Below are 15,976 nucleotides of genomic sequence, written 5' to 3'. Positions count from 1 at the left end.
CACCCTCCCTCACCTCAGCACCATGGCCAGGTGTCCCAGCAGCACAGCCACCCTTGGGCTGGGTGTCACCCCACACTGGTGGCAGCCACTGGGGGATGGCCCTGGGCAGCCCCACGTCCCAGCACATGGGATTCTGAGCCCAGGGACAGGTCAGGGCTGCTCCCTTTGCCCCAGCTCTGCAGAGTCTTCCTGCTCCTTTGCTAAGCCCCGTGCGTGTCCGTGTCTGTTACTATAAGCACTTTATAACCTTCTGTGTGCAGAGCTTAATTTCTCTCTGTGCTGGGGCTGCCAAAACCGCCAGTCTTAAGCTGCTATTAAACTCTTTATTATTTTTTTTTTCACTGGATGCACAGCTTTCTTTTTATCCTTCTTATCCCCGAATCCTTACGCCTGCTTTTCTGGAAGCAGTCTGGTTTTTCCCCCAGCTATTCCCCAGGGCTGTGTGCAGTCAAGGCAGCTGAACTTCTTTCAAGCAGCAATAAATACTATTAACACTGGGGAAAGTCAAGCCAAGTGGGAACTTTCCTTGGGTTTTTTTGAAGCAGGATTGGGTGGATTCACTTGGCCAGGTGGCGAATGCTCACTGAGGCTCGTAATAAGGTGCTGAAAGCCCCGCTGGGCATCGATCCCCATCCCTCTGTTATTTTTTACAAAACCACAGCGCATTTTTCACTGGTTTTCCAGCAGCCTGATCCCACTGGCCCTAAACCTGAGGATGCTGAGGTTGTGCCAGGTCCTGTTCCAGCCTGCAGGGACTGATTCAGGAGCAGCCTGAGGGCAACCAGGAGCTCTGTGCCCGTGTGGCTCTCTGGGGAAGCGACTCAGAGCAGCTTGTGGGGGTGATTTACAGCTGAGCAGAGGCGCAGGACATGCTCTGAGCCGAGCGGGGCTGATGCAGTCTGGACGGAAATGTCAGCACGGAGATAAATCCACAGCCCGGCTGCTGCTGCTCTCACCCCGCTGGGACTCAGCCGAGCAGGGTGAGCACCTGCAGAGCCCAGGACAGAGCTGTCCACTGTCACTGTGTCCCCAAGGAGCCCCCAGGGCTCCTCCTGTGGGAGCATATTGGAATTAAATCCCAATATAGCCAGATGGAACGTGCCTGGGCTGGTCTGGCCCTTGCTGCTTGACCAAGGGCGGCCGCTGTGGTGGTTTCACCCCACAGACACCTTTGGCTGGCTGGATGCTGCTGCTGGGCACTTGGGACAAGTGCAGGCTTGCAGGAGCTCAGGTTTCCCTCTGGCAGAGAAGCTTTAAGGCGATGGTGAAAGAAAGGAGTCGGTTCTGCTGGAGGGTTTGGATGCAGAGCTTTATTCTGGCCCTCAGGCCTCTGAATGCAGCAGCAGCTCCAACATAACAGGGAAAACTGCGTGGTTGCTGTGACTTGTAACCCCAGGGAGAGGGGCAGGGAAGGGGTAGGGAGCCACCAACCAGGCACAGGACGGGAAAGTCTCAGGGGACAAAGGACACCTGGATGGCCCAATGTCCCCCCAGGGGTAGAGGGCATCTTTTGAACTCTGCCAATCACACAATGCCCTTGCTGGAATGCCAAGATTGATGGACAGCACTTAGCAGGCGCAAGGGAGGGGAAAGGAAGGGTTATTTGCACACCTGGGTGAAGAAGCGGGATACTGAGACAGGCTATTCCATCACACTGCAACAGGAGCAGACAGCCTGGGAGCCGCGGGTGCCGGCACGCTCCGGGTGGGAGCTGTTTGCATAGCGCGTGTGCCGCAGTTGTCTCTCGGCTTGTCCCTCTCCTGAGTCACCCAGATCCCAGCTGCCTCATTAAAACATGAAAAGATCTCACGCTGCCTCCCTGGCACAGCGGCGGGGAGTGTTTGGCTCCTGTTTCAGCACACACACACACACACACACACACACACACACACACACACACAGCAGCTCACACACAGCTCCTTCCCAGGCTCCCCTGGGTTCTCTCTCTCTCCTCCACAGCTGCTCCAGGATGGGGGTGTCGGAGCTGACACCTCTGCTCCAGCCTGGCTGCTGTCCCAGGATTCAGCATCTCCGTGGGCCTCTCCCAGTGAGGGTTGTCAGGCACTGGAGGTCTTGGTTTAAAAGACAGGTGTCTGCTAAGGAAGGCAGGAGCCTCCCCTGAAATGGAAAATGGAAACCCCCTCCCTCTGAATTGTTATAAATTTTATATTAAGGAGCTCTCAGGCAAAAAATATGGGAGCAGGAATAACAGTTCTTTACTAGGGAAGAAAATAAAAATAAAATAAGCAATGCAGTAAACTAAACACTGACAGAGTCAGAACCCAACCTGACACCCTGTGGGTCAGGGTGTTGGTGGCAGTCCCATTGGAATTGTGGCTCAGCCCTCCTGCAGTGTCAGGGGTGGTTCTGCTGGAGCAGGGATCCTGTAGAGAAGGATGTATTCTTCCTCTGAAGATCCAGTGGGAGAAGAGGCAGCTGCTGTTCCTCTGGGAAATCCAGTGCAGAAGCTGTGCTGGTGTTCCAGAATCTCCAGATTATATCCAGGTAGCAATGCTTGGCTCCTCCCTCTGGGCTCACATCTCCCAGTGGGATGCTGTAGTTCTTATCAGCCATGCAGGGACACTCAATAGCCTCTTATCAGCAATGTCCCCTCCCGAGGGAGGAGTGAGTGTGGAAGAGATAATGAAAACTGCCCAATGAACAGAAGACAACTGCCATAGAGGTGGCGAATAGAATACACAAATAGAATACACACCTCACCTTGCAATCTGGGACACTGGAACAGATTAATGGAGTCCCATTAACCCCTGGAAGTGTCCAAGGAATGACACTCAGTGCTCTGCTCCAGCTGGCAGCTTGGTGCTCACCCAGAGGTAGGGATCAACCACCTCAGAGACCTTTCCCAACCTGAACGACTCTGTGATTCCAGAATTCCAGCTTGCCCAGCTCCTGCAGGGAAAAGACAAATGGGGAAGGGGAGAAGCTTTGGGGGAGTTTGAGGCAGAGCAGAGAAGCCCCAACCCACAGTGAAATTCTGTCCCTTTGCCCTCCAGTGGTGGCAGTGTCCCCTGTCCCAGGAGCTGTGTCACCCCATGGTGGCAGCGTCCCCCTGGCCCCAGGGTAGGGAAGGGGCAGGAACTGAAGTTCTGAAGGCTCAGATTTGGCCAAATTTTTGAGTCCTGCATCCCCCCACTTGCTCCGAGGATGGGGACATTGCTACATCTGCATTCCCAGCACGTTTTGGGGCCCTACCTTCTCCAGCAAGAAGTATTTTAGCAGCACACCTTGTCAGGAGATCAAAACTCCCATTAAAAAGTGCTGGGTGCAATCAACACTCCCTGCCTGGTGCTCCCGGTTTATGTCTGGCAGGTGAGGATTGGTTTTGGTTGCATTTCTGAGCTGTTTTCAGCACATTTTGCCCATCTCAGGGAGCTGCTCTGAGCAATCAGGCTCAGAGGGAAAGTGGCAGATTGTCCCCTTTGGTCTTTGGGGTGGGTCAGGGAGCACAGGAAGCTGTTGGTGACTAAAGAATGATTCAATTCTCTTGGAAGAGTAAAACAAGCAGGGGGGAAAAAATGACCAGGAGCTGCCACTACCATGATTCAGGCTGGACTCCTCAAAATTGAAAAAAATGAGTTTAAAAATAGTGGTTTTGCAGGACTGCATCGAGGAGGTTCTTATTTACTGCTGGGTTTGAGCTCTGCATGAGGTTTTCTTATTTAGTTTCTGCAGCGTGCAAAGGGGAGGCTGAGATGTGGTCTGTGGACATTTGGCTTCAAGGGGCAGACTTTGACACACTCCTTGGAAAAATCATGGGATTTGTGACATGGGGAATGTCAGAGATCCGCAGCAGCACAGCCTGAGGGGTGCAGGGAGCAGCTTTTGGAAACTGCAGGGCTAAAGAAGGTCCTGCTGAGGATTCAGGCTGTAAATCTCTGCCTTCCCCTCCAGCCCCTGTCCCTTGCTCCCAGAATATGTTTTCAGAGTGTGGCATTATACCACGAGCCTCAGGCTGCTTGAAATCCCTGTTTTCCTGGGGGAAAAAGTCTGGACTTATTGTAAAAATGAGAACTGAGCAAAAAGTCTGGCCAGCAGTGCCAGCAAATGCAAAGGTGTCTGCTCAGCCTTGGAGTCAGCCAGGATTGATGTCTCAGAGCTTTGGAGCAGCAGAGCAATCCCCTGGTGAAGTGGGAACCAGTCAGAGCTGGAGCCTCAGCTGCTCTATCATCCCTGCTGCCTTCCCTCCTGAGCCAGCAGCTTCTCCCACCCTGTGCTGCTTCTTTGCTTCTTCAAATTTGTGCTGCCTGCTGCTGCTGGGGTGACAGGAGCCCAGGACCCCCAGAAAGGAGGTGACACTGCTGAAGGCAGCATCAGCTTCAAGAAAACCAGGTTAATCCAAAAGGGACACCAGCCCCAGGATTGCTGTAGGAAGGGACAGACCCAGTCCCAGCCCAGAGCTGCTGTGCAGAGCCTTGAAGTGGTGCCAAACAGCAGCAGCTTTGGCCAGGACACTCTCAGATGTCCCCTGGAGAGCTGCAGCAGCAGCAGCAGCATGGTTCCAGTGATGGAATTACATCCCTGTGTAAGATCTGGCTCTTGGGAGACAGAGCTCTGCTGCCCAGAGCCACTGCAGGCTCCCCTGTCCCCACTGGCACACACTGATGGCTCTTGAAGCCGCAAGTGCTTGGGGTGAGTAAGGGCCACAGCAGAAAATTGGTTTTATCTGTGAAAACGTGCAAAAAGGAGCACCTGTAACCAGTTCTGCTCCTCACCAGTTCTGTGCTGGCTGAGGCTCTCCCTGCGCTGGCACAGAACTCAAGGAGAGCTGGAAGAGCCCCTGCCAAGGCAGTGTCAGGGAGCTGAGGCTGGAAAAATCCAACTACTCATGATTCAGCAGCCCCCCCACTTGGATAATTCATCCATCCTCATTTCTACAAGCTTTCCAGCACTGGTATCAGAGGAGCTGTGCCTTTGGCTTGCTCAGATTGATGCTCAGCTCTTCATTCTTCCAGGCAGATTTGGCACCTGCAGAACCTGAACAGGTGATGCTCCTTGGGAACCTGAGCTTGCAGAACCTTGAGAAGAAACACCCCACAGATTTTGGAGGAGAGTCTTCCTCTGGGGAACTTGAACACAACATTCTCCGAGTCACTTCCACCTCTGTTTTTAACTCATTTCCCACAAATTTGGCTGTCCCATAACCAGATACCACCTCTTAATTCCATTGTGAGTCGGCAGCTCCATTGTAGGATCCCAAATAACGCCAAATATTGGGATAATGCACCTTGTCTGGCCGTGTCACCCCCAGATTTTACTCACAGCCATCCAGCCATACACAATGCTGTGTTGTTGGGACCTCTTGGGGTTTCTGTGGTCGAGATGACCCCGAGGTGTTAGAAAGTCTCTTTTCCCCAGCTCTGAGAAGAAGGAGTCAGGATTCTTCAGCTGTAGTTTTTAATGTTGTTTATTCTCTCTTATCTATAACATTCTTTCCCTGACCTGCTGAGATCTGTCTAGCAAGTCAGTCCAAGTCACGCTGACCGCCTCAGAGGCAGTGTTATCTTTTTTACTAAAAACTATGTGTATATTATTTACAATAATTTCCCAATACCTATCACCTATGTTAGACAGTGTGTTTTACTCTAAACCAATCCAAAAGTGCCACCATCACCCAGAAGATGGAGGCTAAAAAGAAGAAAGAAGAAGGACAAGGCACACCCAAATCCCTCCATCTTGGCTTCTGAACCCCCATTCTAAAAACCCAAAATTCTGCTTTTCTATCTTGCAACAATCTCACTATCATTCTACATAAAGTTTTGTGGCTTGTAATCTTCATATAAAGTTGGTAATTTTTTCTGTGGGTTAAAATCAAAGGCACAGGGGGCTTGGGCTCTGTGCCAAGGTCTCTGAGTCCCCTGGCAGGGGCTCGAGCCATCCAGGGCAGCCAGAGGGATTTCCTGGGTTCCAACAGGGACCTTTTCCTGCATTTTGCTGATGAGTTCTGACCTTGTGCTGGGTGTTTCCCCTTTTTCAGCCGCCGCCATCCGGGCGCCAGTCTCCAACCAAGAATGCCAACGGGAGCCCTTCCAAATGCCCCCGCTTTGTGAAAATCAAGAACTGGGAGACAGGATCCGTGCTCCACGACACCCTGCACCTCAAAACTGCCATGGTGAGTAGAGTTGCCCCAAATTCCCAGAGCATAGATGAGTGGATGGCACCATTTCCAAGATGGATTTACCCAGGAATGCAGAAGTGGAGGAATTCATGTCTTGGTTTGAACAGACAGGTGTCTGCTAAGGAAGGCAGGAACCTCCCTTGAAATGGAAAATGCATTTTCCCCTCCCTCTGAATTATTATAGTTTTGGAATTAGTGGCTCTCAGGTAAAGATAGGGGCGTAGGAATAACAGTTCTTTACTAGGAAAGAGTAAAACTAAAAATAAGAAAATGCAGTGATACAAAACAACACTGCCAGAGTCAGAGGATGCCCTGCCCCCTGTGTGTCAGGGAGGTGTCCCAGCCCCATCCCATGGGGGCTCAGCCCTCCTGCAGTGCCAGCTGTGGCTCTGCTGCAGCAGGGATCCTGCACAAGGGGGGAGTTTTCCTCTGCAGCTCCAGGGCTGCTGCAGATGGGCCTGGGCTCCCTCTGGCCATGCAGGGCAGCAGAAAGCTGCTCCTCTGGCAATGCAGGGGGCAAAGGCTGCTGTGCTGTGCCAGGCTCAGATTGGATCCAGGTAGGAATGCTTGGCTCCTCCCCTGGGCACAGCATCTCCCCATGGGATGCTGGGATTGGATCAGCCCTGCAGGGACACTCAGTGGCCATGGACAGCAGAGATCTCCTGGAGGGAGGGTTGGCTGTGGAAGAGATAAAGAAAAAACTGCCCATGAACAGCAGAGAACTGCCCCACCTCTGACAGATGGGAACAGAACACACAGCCCCAGCTAAATGTTTCAGCCTGAGACACTCCAGTAGGGTTTGAATTTCAAATCTGGTGCAATAAGCAGAGAGAGGGAAATCCATCTGGGCTAAATAAGGAAAAGCATTTGACTTCATGCCAAGTTGGGGTGTGAACCCCATCTCTCCACTGTCTGATCAAGAGGGACAAGAGGTGACTGCACATGGCCTGGCTGTCACCACTCAGTGTCCCCAACCAGCTGGGAATGTCCCTGTTTGTCAGCCACCCCCACCCTCTGTGTGCTCACTGATTGCCCCAGCCCAGGCCAGCAGTGCCCTGGTGGCTCCAGGACATCCCTGTTCCCTCCTGTCCCCTCAGTCCACGGCGTGCACCGAGCAGATCTGCATGGGCTCCGTGATGACCCCCAGCCCCCACATCCGCAAGGCAGAGGACACCAGGAGCAAGGAGGAGGTGCTGCTCCTGGCCAAGGACTTCATTGACCAGTACTACTCCTCCATAAAGAGGTGGGTGCTGCTGCTGCTGCCTGGCTAGCTCCATGGTAGAACATAGGACTCAATCCCAGGGTCGTGGGTTCATGCCCCGCATTGGGCACCATTTGTTGCTGTTCATTTGTTTGTTGTGATTTGTCTGGGGATCCTTGGGGGGCCCCCAGGGTCCTGGGTTCATGCCCCACGTTGGGCACCATTTGTTGCTGTTCATTTGTTTGTTGTGATTTGTTTGGGGGTCTCCGGGGGCCCCCTGAGCTGTACATTCACTGGTAGCAGCAGGCAAGCAAGGAGACACCACATGGATTCTGAGGGTGCTCATTGGATGAGGGTTTATGGGGGTCCCACCCCTGGGAGCAGCATGGTTTCTGAGGGGAAAGGGGGGAAGGAGGAGGGAGGGGGAGAGAGGGAGAGCCAAGCAAAGAAGGGCCAAGAGAGAGCTCTGGTCTGCATCCCACAGCCTAACAGGGAGATTCAAAATGGGTGTGGAATAAGCCTTGTTCAATGGGATTACTGATCCATGATACTTCAGGGGAGGATCACAGGCTTGGAATAAACCGTACATTTTCGAGGGGTGGGACAGAGCATAGCATTTAACTAAAATGTAACACCACATGCTGCCTCAGCCCAAGGCTGCTGCTGGTGCCGAGATGTCACACGTGTCATCCAGAGCTGCCTCCACCCTGGGGCCAACACAGGAAGGAGCTGGAGCTGCTGGAGCCAGTCCAGAGGAGGCACCAGGATGATCAGAGGGATGGAGCAGCTCTGTTGGGAGGAAAGGCTGAGAGAGTTGGGGTTGTTCAGTCTGGAAAAGAGAAGCTTTGGGGTAACATCCTTGCTGCCTTCCAGTGCCTGAAGGAGGAAAAAAGAAACATGGGGAGAGACTTGAGGCAAGGGATGGAGGGACAGGGCACAGGGAATGGCTCCCAGTGCCAGAGGGCAGGGCTGGATGGGATATTGGGAATTGGGAATTGTTCCCTGGCAGGATGGGCAGGCCCTGGCACAGGGTGCCCAGAGCAGCTGTGGCTGCCCCTGGATCCCCGGCAGTGCCCAAGGCCAGGCTGGACAGGGATTGGAACAGCCTGGGACAGTGGAAGGTGTCCCTGTTCATGGCAGGGGATGGAATGGGATGAGTTTTGAGGTCCCTTCCAGCCCAGGCCATTCCATGATTCCATGATGTGATCCCCCACCCGTGCAAGTCACAGCAGAGGGAGGCTCTGGTGCTCCTTCAGCAGCTCCTTCTTGGGTAGAGTTTCTTTCCTGGTGTTTGTTGCGTCTCTGCACAAGCCACTGTCCTCTCCCCCTGGTCCTTGTCCCCCTGTTATCCCAAATCTGGGATAGCCACCCCCACAATCCCTGTGGATGTGTAGGAACAAGGTGTTCCAAGTGGAGAGCAGCAGCATTCCCTGCCCTCCGCCTGACCCTCCACCTCCTCTGCTCCCAACCTTCCCAGATCCGGCTCCAAGGCCCACATGGAGAGGCTGGAGGAGGTGACCAAGGAGATTGAGGCCACTGACACGTACCAGCTGCGGGACACGGAGCTGATCTACGGAGCCAAGCACGCCTGGAGGAACGCGGCGCGCTGTGTGGGCAGGATCCAGTGGTCCAAGCTGCAGGTGAGCACCAATCCCACCACAAACACCCAGGAGATTCCTGCCAAAGGGTGTGCTGGGGTTCTGGAGAGGGAAATTCAAGCTCTCCAGCACCTGGGAAGCACAGCACAGGTCCAAGGGCAGGTGTTCAGCACACACAGCTCCTCTCATCAGCTGTGGGATGCTGGCAGGAGCTAGAAAAGCATCTGTGGGATGGAAGAGGAGGTGGCTGTGTCTGAAAAGGAAGCTGGTGCTCCAGGGGATGTTTTCCAATATCAGATCCTGCTCCAACATCTTTCCTGCTGCTTCCAAACCTGTTGCTCCACCTGGAGAGAGGCAGCAGGACACATTTGTCCTCAGTACTGAGATCCAGCAGGGGAGGGTTTGGCTCAGTGCCCTTTTGGCAAGGGAATCACAGAACAGGATTGGAAATCAGTGATCCCTAGGGAATCCCCTGGTACAGAGCTGTCCTCTCCTCTTGTAACCTGGAACAAATCCAGTGCTGCTGAGCAGCTCCTGTGGCTGCTTCACACAGGGAATGGGCACAGTCACTCCTGTTAATCCCCCTTCCTGATTTCCCTGTGCTTTCATGGATGCCCCTGGATCCCTGGCAGTGTCCAAGGCCAGGCTGGATGGGGATTGGAGCTCCCTGGGGTAGTAGAAGGTGTCCCTGCCATGGGCAGGGGGTGGAATGAGATGCCCTTTAAAAGTCCCAATCCAAACCATTCCATGATTCCGTGATTCCCTGTCCCTCAGCCCTGGCTGGCACCTGTCCTGCTCCAGCTTTGAGTGCTGATCTACAAGAGAAGCAGAGCAGACTCTGTAATTGTTGGGGGATGAAGCAGGAACAGCAGCAGGTTGGGAGCATGGGAATGAGGAGGTTTTTTGCCTGAGCAGCAGATGAGTCACCTCTCCAAAGCAAAAGGGGCAGCTGGATTAGACATCCACGTGTTCCAAAGGCAGGGAACACATAATTACGGAGCTTTTGATCCCTGAGAAGCCACAGTGGTGCCTGGAGTTCTCCATGTGCTGTGTTTCCTCTGGCTGGCTCTGCCCTAGGAGCTGGAACGTCCCCACAACTGCTTCCCTGTTCCAGGTGTTCGATGCCCGGGACTGCACCACGGCCCATGGGATGTTCAATTACATCTGCAACCACATCAAGTACGCCACCAACAAGGGGAACCTCAGGTGAGCCACCAGGGAGTCACCAGGCTTTGAATCCGAGGGCGTCTGGATGAGTGGAGACCCAGCTGGAGCTGGGTCTGGGCACTGCACAGCCAGCAGCAGTTGGGAAGGGTTTGAGGGATCTGATCTGGGGGGAAGGAGTCCTGCTGGTCCAAGTGTCTCTCTTCTTGCTGCCTGTGGAACCTCAGAGGGAAGTTTTTCCTGTTATTTCCCCTTTCCTATCCAGCACAGAGCTCAGAGTGCTCTCCAGATCTGAAACCCCCTGTGAGCAGCCAGGAGAATTGTGACCGTGTTCACAGGGGTTTTCATGTGAGGGAAGAGACGAGAAGGTTGACTCCATGTTCAGAAGGCTTGATTTATTATTTTATGATATACATTACATTAAAACTATACTAAAAAGCATAGAAGGAGAAGCTTCATCTCAGAAGGCTAGCTAAGCTAAGAATAGAAAGAAAAAGAATGATAACAAAGGCAGCTGCCTCAGACTCTCTGTCCAAGTCAACTCTGCTGTGATTGGCCATTAATTAAAAAAACCACACAAGACCAATCACAGATGGACCTGTTGCATTCCACAGCAGCAGATAACCATTGTTTACATTTTGTTCCTGAAGCCTCTCAGCTTCTTAGGAAGAAAAAAATCCCAAGAGAAGGATTTTCACAAAAAGACGTCTGCGACAGGGAATACCCCAAATTCCAGATCCACCAGAGCCACCAACACTCAGGGACTCACTCAGGGCACACCCAGAGGTGGTGGCAGCGCTTTTCCTCCATCATTTCACCCCTCCTGCAGCTCCTGGCATTCACCAGCGCTGCCTTTTTCCCCCAGGTCTGCCATCACCATCTTCCCGCAGCGCACGGACAGCAAGCACGACTTCCGCATCTGGAACGCGCAGCTGATCCGCTACGCCGGCTACAAACAGCCTGACGGCTCCGTGCTGGGCGACCCCGCCAACGTGGAGCTCACCGAGGTACCAGCCTGTAGCAAGCCCCGTGGAGCTTGGGAAAGCTCCATGGAGGATTGAGGCGTAACCGTAGGAGCTGCTGAGTCATGATGAGACAGCAGAATAAGCTCCTGTCCCTGACCCCCTGCCCCATAGCTTATCTCTGTAACCTTATAGGCCACTATACCTAACCCTTACTATTGGACAAGTTTGGATGCCCCTACACCCTATAAAAAGGAGCTGTTTTAGCCCATCTGCCAGAAAAAGAGCTGTCACTGGACCCTTCACAGACTCCCCAAGAAACCATCACTGTGGAACCGCCAGGACCTCTCCTTCTCGTCTCTCACATCTGCTGCAGCCTCAGCCAAGGGCTCCCTACCTAGCAAGCAAAGAACTGATATCCTAAGAGATCTTGCAATCACTACAGAGCTGACAATCACCAAGCTTGCTAAAGGGTAGCCTGTGGAAATGGCCACCAGCTAACTGGGCTTTCGGGCACTCTGTCTCTCTGAGGGACTGGGCTCCCAGACCATCCTGCGCCACTCAATAATAAGGCCAAGATCGAGGTTTTATTATACCAGCCTGTCTGACTCTGCCCTTCCTGAGCCTTCTCCACCTGTCCTGCTTTAGGGCAAATTTGGGAGAAAACCTCCAAAGGGGGCCCCTCCAGAAAGCAAACCTACACAGCCCCTCTTCCCTTACCATTTTGGGAAGAATTCCTCGGAAAGTAAGAACCTGTTTATTTAACAGGCACAGCACCCCCAGCACACAGAACCTGTTTATTTAACAGGCACAGCACCCCCAGCACACAGAACCTGTTTATTTAACAGGCACAGCACCCCCAGCACACAAAAGGAACAATACCAGCTGACACCACTCTGTCACTGCTCTGAAAAAGATGACAAATTCAGAAAGTCTCTCTTGGGAGTAGTTGCTCTGTTATCAGTCCCTCCTGTGCTGGGGCAGCTGCTGCAGCCACAAGGTGCAAACTCTCAGTGTTCCCAGGGCCCAACCTGGAGCAGGTTGAGTGGTTCCAAAAAAGGGAAAGGAGAAACAGTCCAGGGAAAATTTGGACTGCTTAGCTAAACTAACTAATGAGCAGGAGCAAGAGCAAAGCAAAAAGCAAAAGCAGCACCATGCACTGCCCTGTCTGTGTGTCCTGCCAGCCATGGGGGAGCGGCTGATAGCAAAACCAAAACAAAACATCCACTCTTCAGAGCCAGTCTTGAAGGCACAGAACATGATATCCAGCATAAACAGAGCACACAAATGGGGATACAAGCATCATAACGTCACCCTAGGACAGGGCTTCACCCAAAACCCTCTCCCAGGTCTTCCCTCCAGTGAAGCTGGCAGAGCTGGCAGGGAGGTTGTGTCCATGTCTCAGGGCTTTCCCATGTTTCCAGATGGATTTTCTTGGAAAGTTTCCTTTTCCTTGAAGTCTCCCAGGGCTTACACCACTCCATAATCACCTTGTCGCCATAAATGAGAGATGTGGCAAATGAGAGGTGTTTAAAAAACTTTTATTCCATTTTCACTCTCATGAAGAGGGTGAGGCAATACAAATGTTATAATTCACACCATCACAATCAGAAACTAATTATTTCCTAATTACAATACACTATAAGCATTTCTTGGCTTATCAGCTTTTTGCCACACCATGCTGTAAATGCCTTAAAGCCAATCATCTAAAACTGCCCCTCATGGGTCCCACCACAATGCATCTTTCATAGTTTTATTTCTCTAAACTATCCAGTCTTATTTGTGAGGCCATCCTTTGAAACTTGTTTATAGCTCCATTTCTCTCCCAACAATGTCTGTCCTATTCCATGGTGCTTCTAAGTCAGCATTTCTTATCTCCAGGTTTGCATACAGATGCACACTGTGTGGGCCTTCTGTCAGGCTTTGAGAATTCTCTACAAATTCATTTCCCACATTAAACCCACCCTTCCCACGCCTGCTGGGAACACATGGGAATTCTGAGCACTCCCAGAGGGAGGAGAGGCTGGGTCAAGCAAGTTGGGATTGTCCAGTGCAGCCCCACCAGAGGAGGCTGGGTTTGTGCCACCCTCAGTTTTTTTTCCCAGGAGTAAAGGCTGGGTTTTGTCACTTTTCTGCTTTTCTCACCTATTTTCTCCTTCACCACTACAGGCACAAGCCATGATCCTACTGGGGATCGATTCCAGGCTCAGTTGCAGCCCAAATTCTCCTGACTTGGCCATGGGTGGGCTGGGACAGTCCATCCTCTGTTGTAGCTCCCTTTGCTCAACCACAAGGACACAAATCCTGCCAGAAGCTGTTCCCAGGACCACACAATTCCCTGCCCACAGTGTCTGAAGAGCAGTGACCTGCTATGACACCAACCCTGCCTTTATTTTCCCCACAGATCTGCATCCAGCAAGGCTGGAAGGCTCCGTACGGGCGCTTCGATATCCTGCCCCTGCTCCTCCAAGCCAACGGCAACGACCCCGAGCTCTTCGAAATCCCACCAGAGCTCGTGCTGGAAGTGCCCATCCGGCACCCCAAGTGAGTCAGGGGCAGCCCCAAAACTGCTCCAGCGTATCATCAGCTCCTCTGGTTCCACCCTTGCCATGGCCTGGGGCCTTCACTGAAGGCCCTCTCCCAGATCTTCCCTCCAGTGAAGTTGGCAGGGAGGTTGTGCCCAGGTCTTAGTGCTTTCCCTCATATCCAGATTGTTTTCCTTGGAAAATTCCCTTTTCCTTGAAGCTTCCCAAGGCTTACACCCCTCCATAATCACCTTGTCCCCATGAACAGCCCCAAAGGGAGGTACTGATGGAAATGTTCTGCTCAAGTGTGTGACGGTGTTCACAGGGATCTCAGGTTGAGGGAAGAGATGAGGATCTGACTCCATGTTTCAGAAAGCTTGATTTATTATTTTATAATATATATGACATTAAAACTGTACTAAAAGAATAGAAGAAAAGGTTTCATCAGAAGGCTAGCTAAGAATAGAATAGAAAGGAAAGAATGATAACAAAGGTTTGTGGCTCGGACTCTCTGTCTGAGCCAGCTGACTGTGATTGGCCATTAATTACAAACAACCACATGAGACCAATCACAGATGCACTTGTTGCATTCCACAGCAGCAGATAATCAATGTTTACATTTTGTTCCTGAGGCCTCTCAGCTTCTCAGGAAGAAAAAATCCCAAGGAAAGGACTTCTCATTAAAAGATGTCTGCGACACAAGTCCTTCACCCTGGTGGCAAAGTGACCTGCCCCATACCCCTGCATGGATTGGGAAGGGAATTCCTGGCTGGTTGCCTAATCCTGACCTTTTCCCTGGCAGGTTTGAGTGGTTTAAGGACCTGGGCCTGAAGTGGTATGGGCTGCCAGCTGTTTCCAACATGCTCCTGGAGATCGGGGGCTTGGAGTTCTCGGCCTGCCCCTTCAGCGGCTGGTACATGGGCACGGAGATCGGCGTCCGTGACTACTGCGACAACTCTCGCTACAACATCCTGGAGGTACCTCCTGCTGCTGCTCCTGCTGGGCCTCTGGGAGCACTGGGGAGCAGGCAGGACACTGGGAGAGCACAGGATGTCGCTTCTGGGTCCAGCTCTGGGTCCCTCAGTTTGGGAAGGACGTTGAGATGTTCGAGCGCGTCCAGAGGCAACAAGGCTGGAGAGGGGCTGGGAACACAAACCCTGTGAAGAACCACTGAGGGAGCTGGGGGTGCTCAGCCTGGAGAAAAGGAGATTCAGAGGTGACCTTATCACTCTCCACAGCTCCTGAAAGGTGGCTGTGCTCAGGTGGGGTTGGTCTCTTTCTCTAGGAATTAACAGAACCAGAGGACACAGCCTCAAGCTGTGTCAGGAGAGGTATAGGTTGGATATTAGGAAAATTTTTTTCACAGAAAGAGTGATAAAGTTCTGGAAAGGCCTGGCTGGGGAGGTGGCAGAGTCACCATCCCTGTGTGTTTAACAAAGCCTGGATGTGGCACTGGGTGCCAGGGTTTGGTTGAGGTGTTGGGGTTGGACTCGATGATCTCAAAGGTCTCTTCCAGCCTGGTCACTCTGTGAATCTGTGAATTCTCCTGGAGCCACATGGCTGAGGTTGGCAAGGTCTCTGTGTCCTGTGGGGCCAGCAGGTGTCTGACACAGCCAGTGTGATCCCTGTGGAGCTTCCCACAGGCTTCCCAAAGAATCTTAGGGTCAGCAGGCACTTGGTTGTGTGCTCAGATGAGGCCAAGTGCTGAAACATTAAAGGGTGCAGAGACCCTTGGTGGCTCCTCAGGGATGCGTGTGTCCTTGGGGATCCTCCAGCTGGTTCCATGGCTCAGGGAATGCCCACACTGGGAGAGACAAAGCCAAGCCATGGGAAGGTGCCCGTGCAGGGGTCTGGATCCATCAAAACCTCCCAGGGGATGTTGTGTTATTAGAGGGGCTCCATCCCTCCCCAGTCTCCTGAAAACCAGAGCAGTGTGAGTGTCCAGCTGCTCCTGGTGGCCTCCTCAGCAGCATTTGGCCACCTGATTCTGTTCAGGGAGGAGGAAAAGCCGTGGTCCTGCCATGGAGAGGAAAAGGCAGGATTTCTTCCCAGAGGAAGGCACAACATCAGCCCTTCCCTCCCCTGTGGGTGCCTTGTGCCAGCCTGGGCCTCTCCTCTGGGTTCCACTCCCCAAGCAGAGCTCTCCAATCTTTGTTTCTTGGCCATTAAATCCTTCCCCTCCTGCCATGTGTTGTTACAGCAAGTGGCCAAGAAAATGAACCTGGATATGAGGAAAACATCCTCGCTGTGGAAGGACCAGGCCCTGGTGGAGATCAACATCGCTGTGCTCTACAGCTTCCAGGTACCCCACTCAGACCCTGCTGTGCCTGGGCCAGCTGGAGGAACACAGGGACAGGTGGGACAAGAGTGGAGACATCCACCCAAGCACA

The 15,976-nt window shown here is 52.7% G+C and overlaps 1 protein-coding gene across 1 annotated transcript in view; it reads left to right on the top strand.

Annotated features, from left to right (window-relative positions):
- Positions 1 to 15,976, top strand: part of NOS1 (nitric oxide synthase 1) — a 49,644-nt gene that overhangs the window by 14,036 nt on the left and 19,632 nt on the right. The window contains 8 exon segments of the mRNA XM_059484933.1: positions 5,996 to 6,130; positions 7,234 to 7,379; positions 8,815 to 8,977; positions 10,050 to 10,141; positions 10,965 to 11,106; positions 13,466 to 13,605; positions 14,389 to 14,563; positions 15,787 to 15,888. Coding sequence (XP_059340916.1) covers positions 5,996 to 6,130; positions 7,234 to 7,379; positions 8,815 to 8,977; positions 10,050 to 10,141; positions 10,965 to 11,106; positions 13,466 to 13,605; positions 14,389 to 14,563; positions 15,787 to 15,888 — 1,095 coding nt within the window.

The sequence above is a fragment of the Ammospiza nelsoni genome, chromosome 18, assembly GCF_027579445.1.
Source record: "Ammospiza nelsoni isolate bAmmNel1 chromosome 18, bAmmNel1.pri, whole genome shotgun sequence".
Lineage (NCBI taxonomy): Eukaryota > Metazoa > Chordata > Aves > Passeriformes > Passerellidae > Ammospiza > Ammospiza nelsoni.
This window is presented reverse-complemented; position numbering and strand designations above follow the sequence as displayed.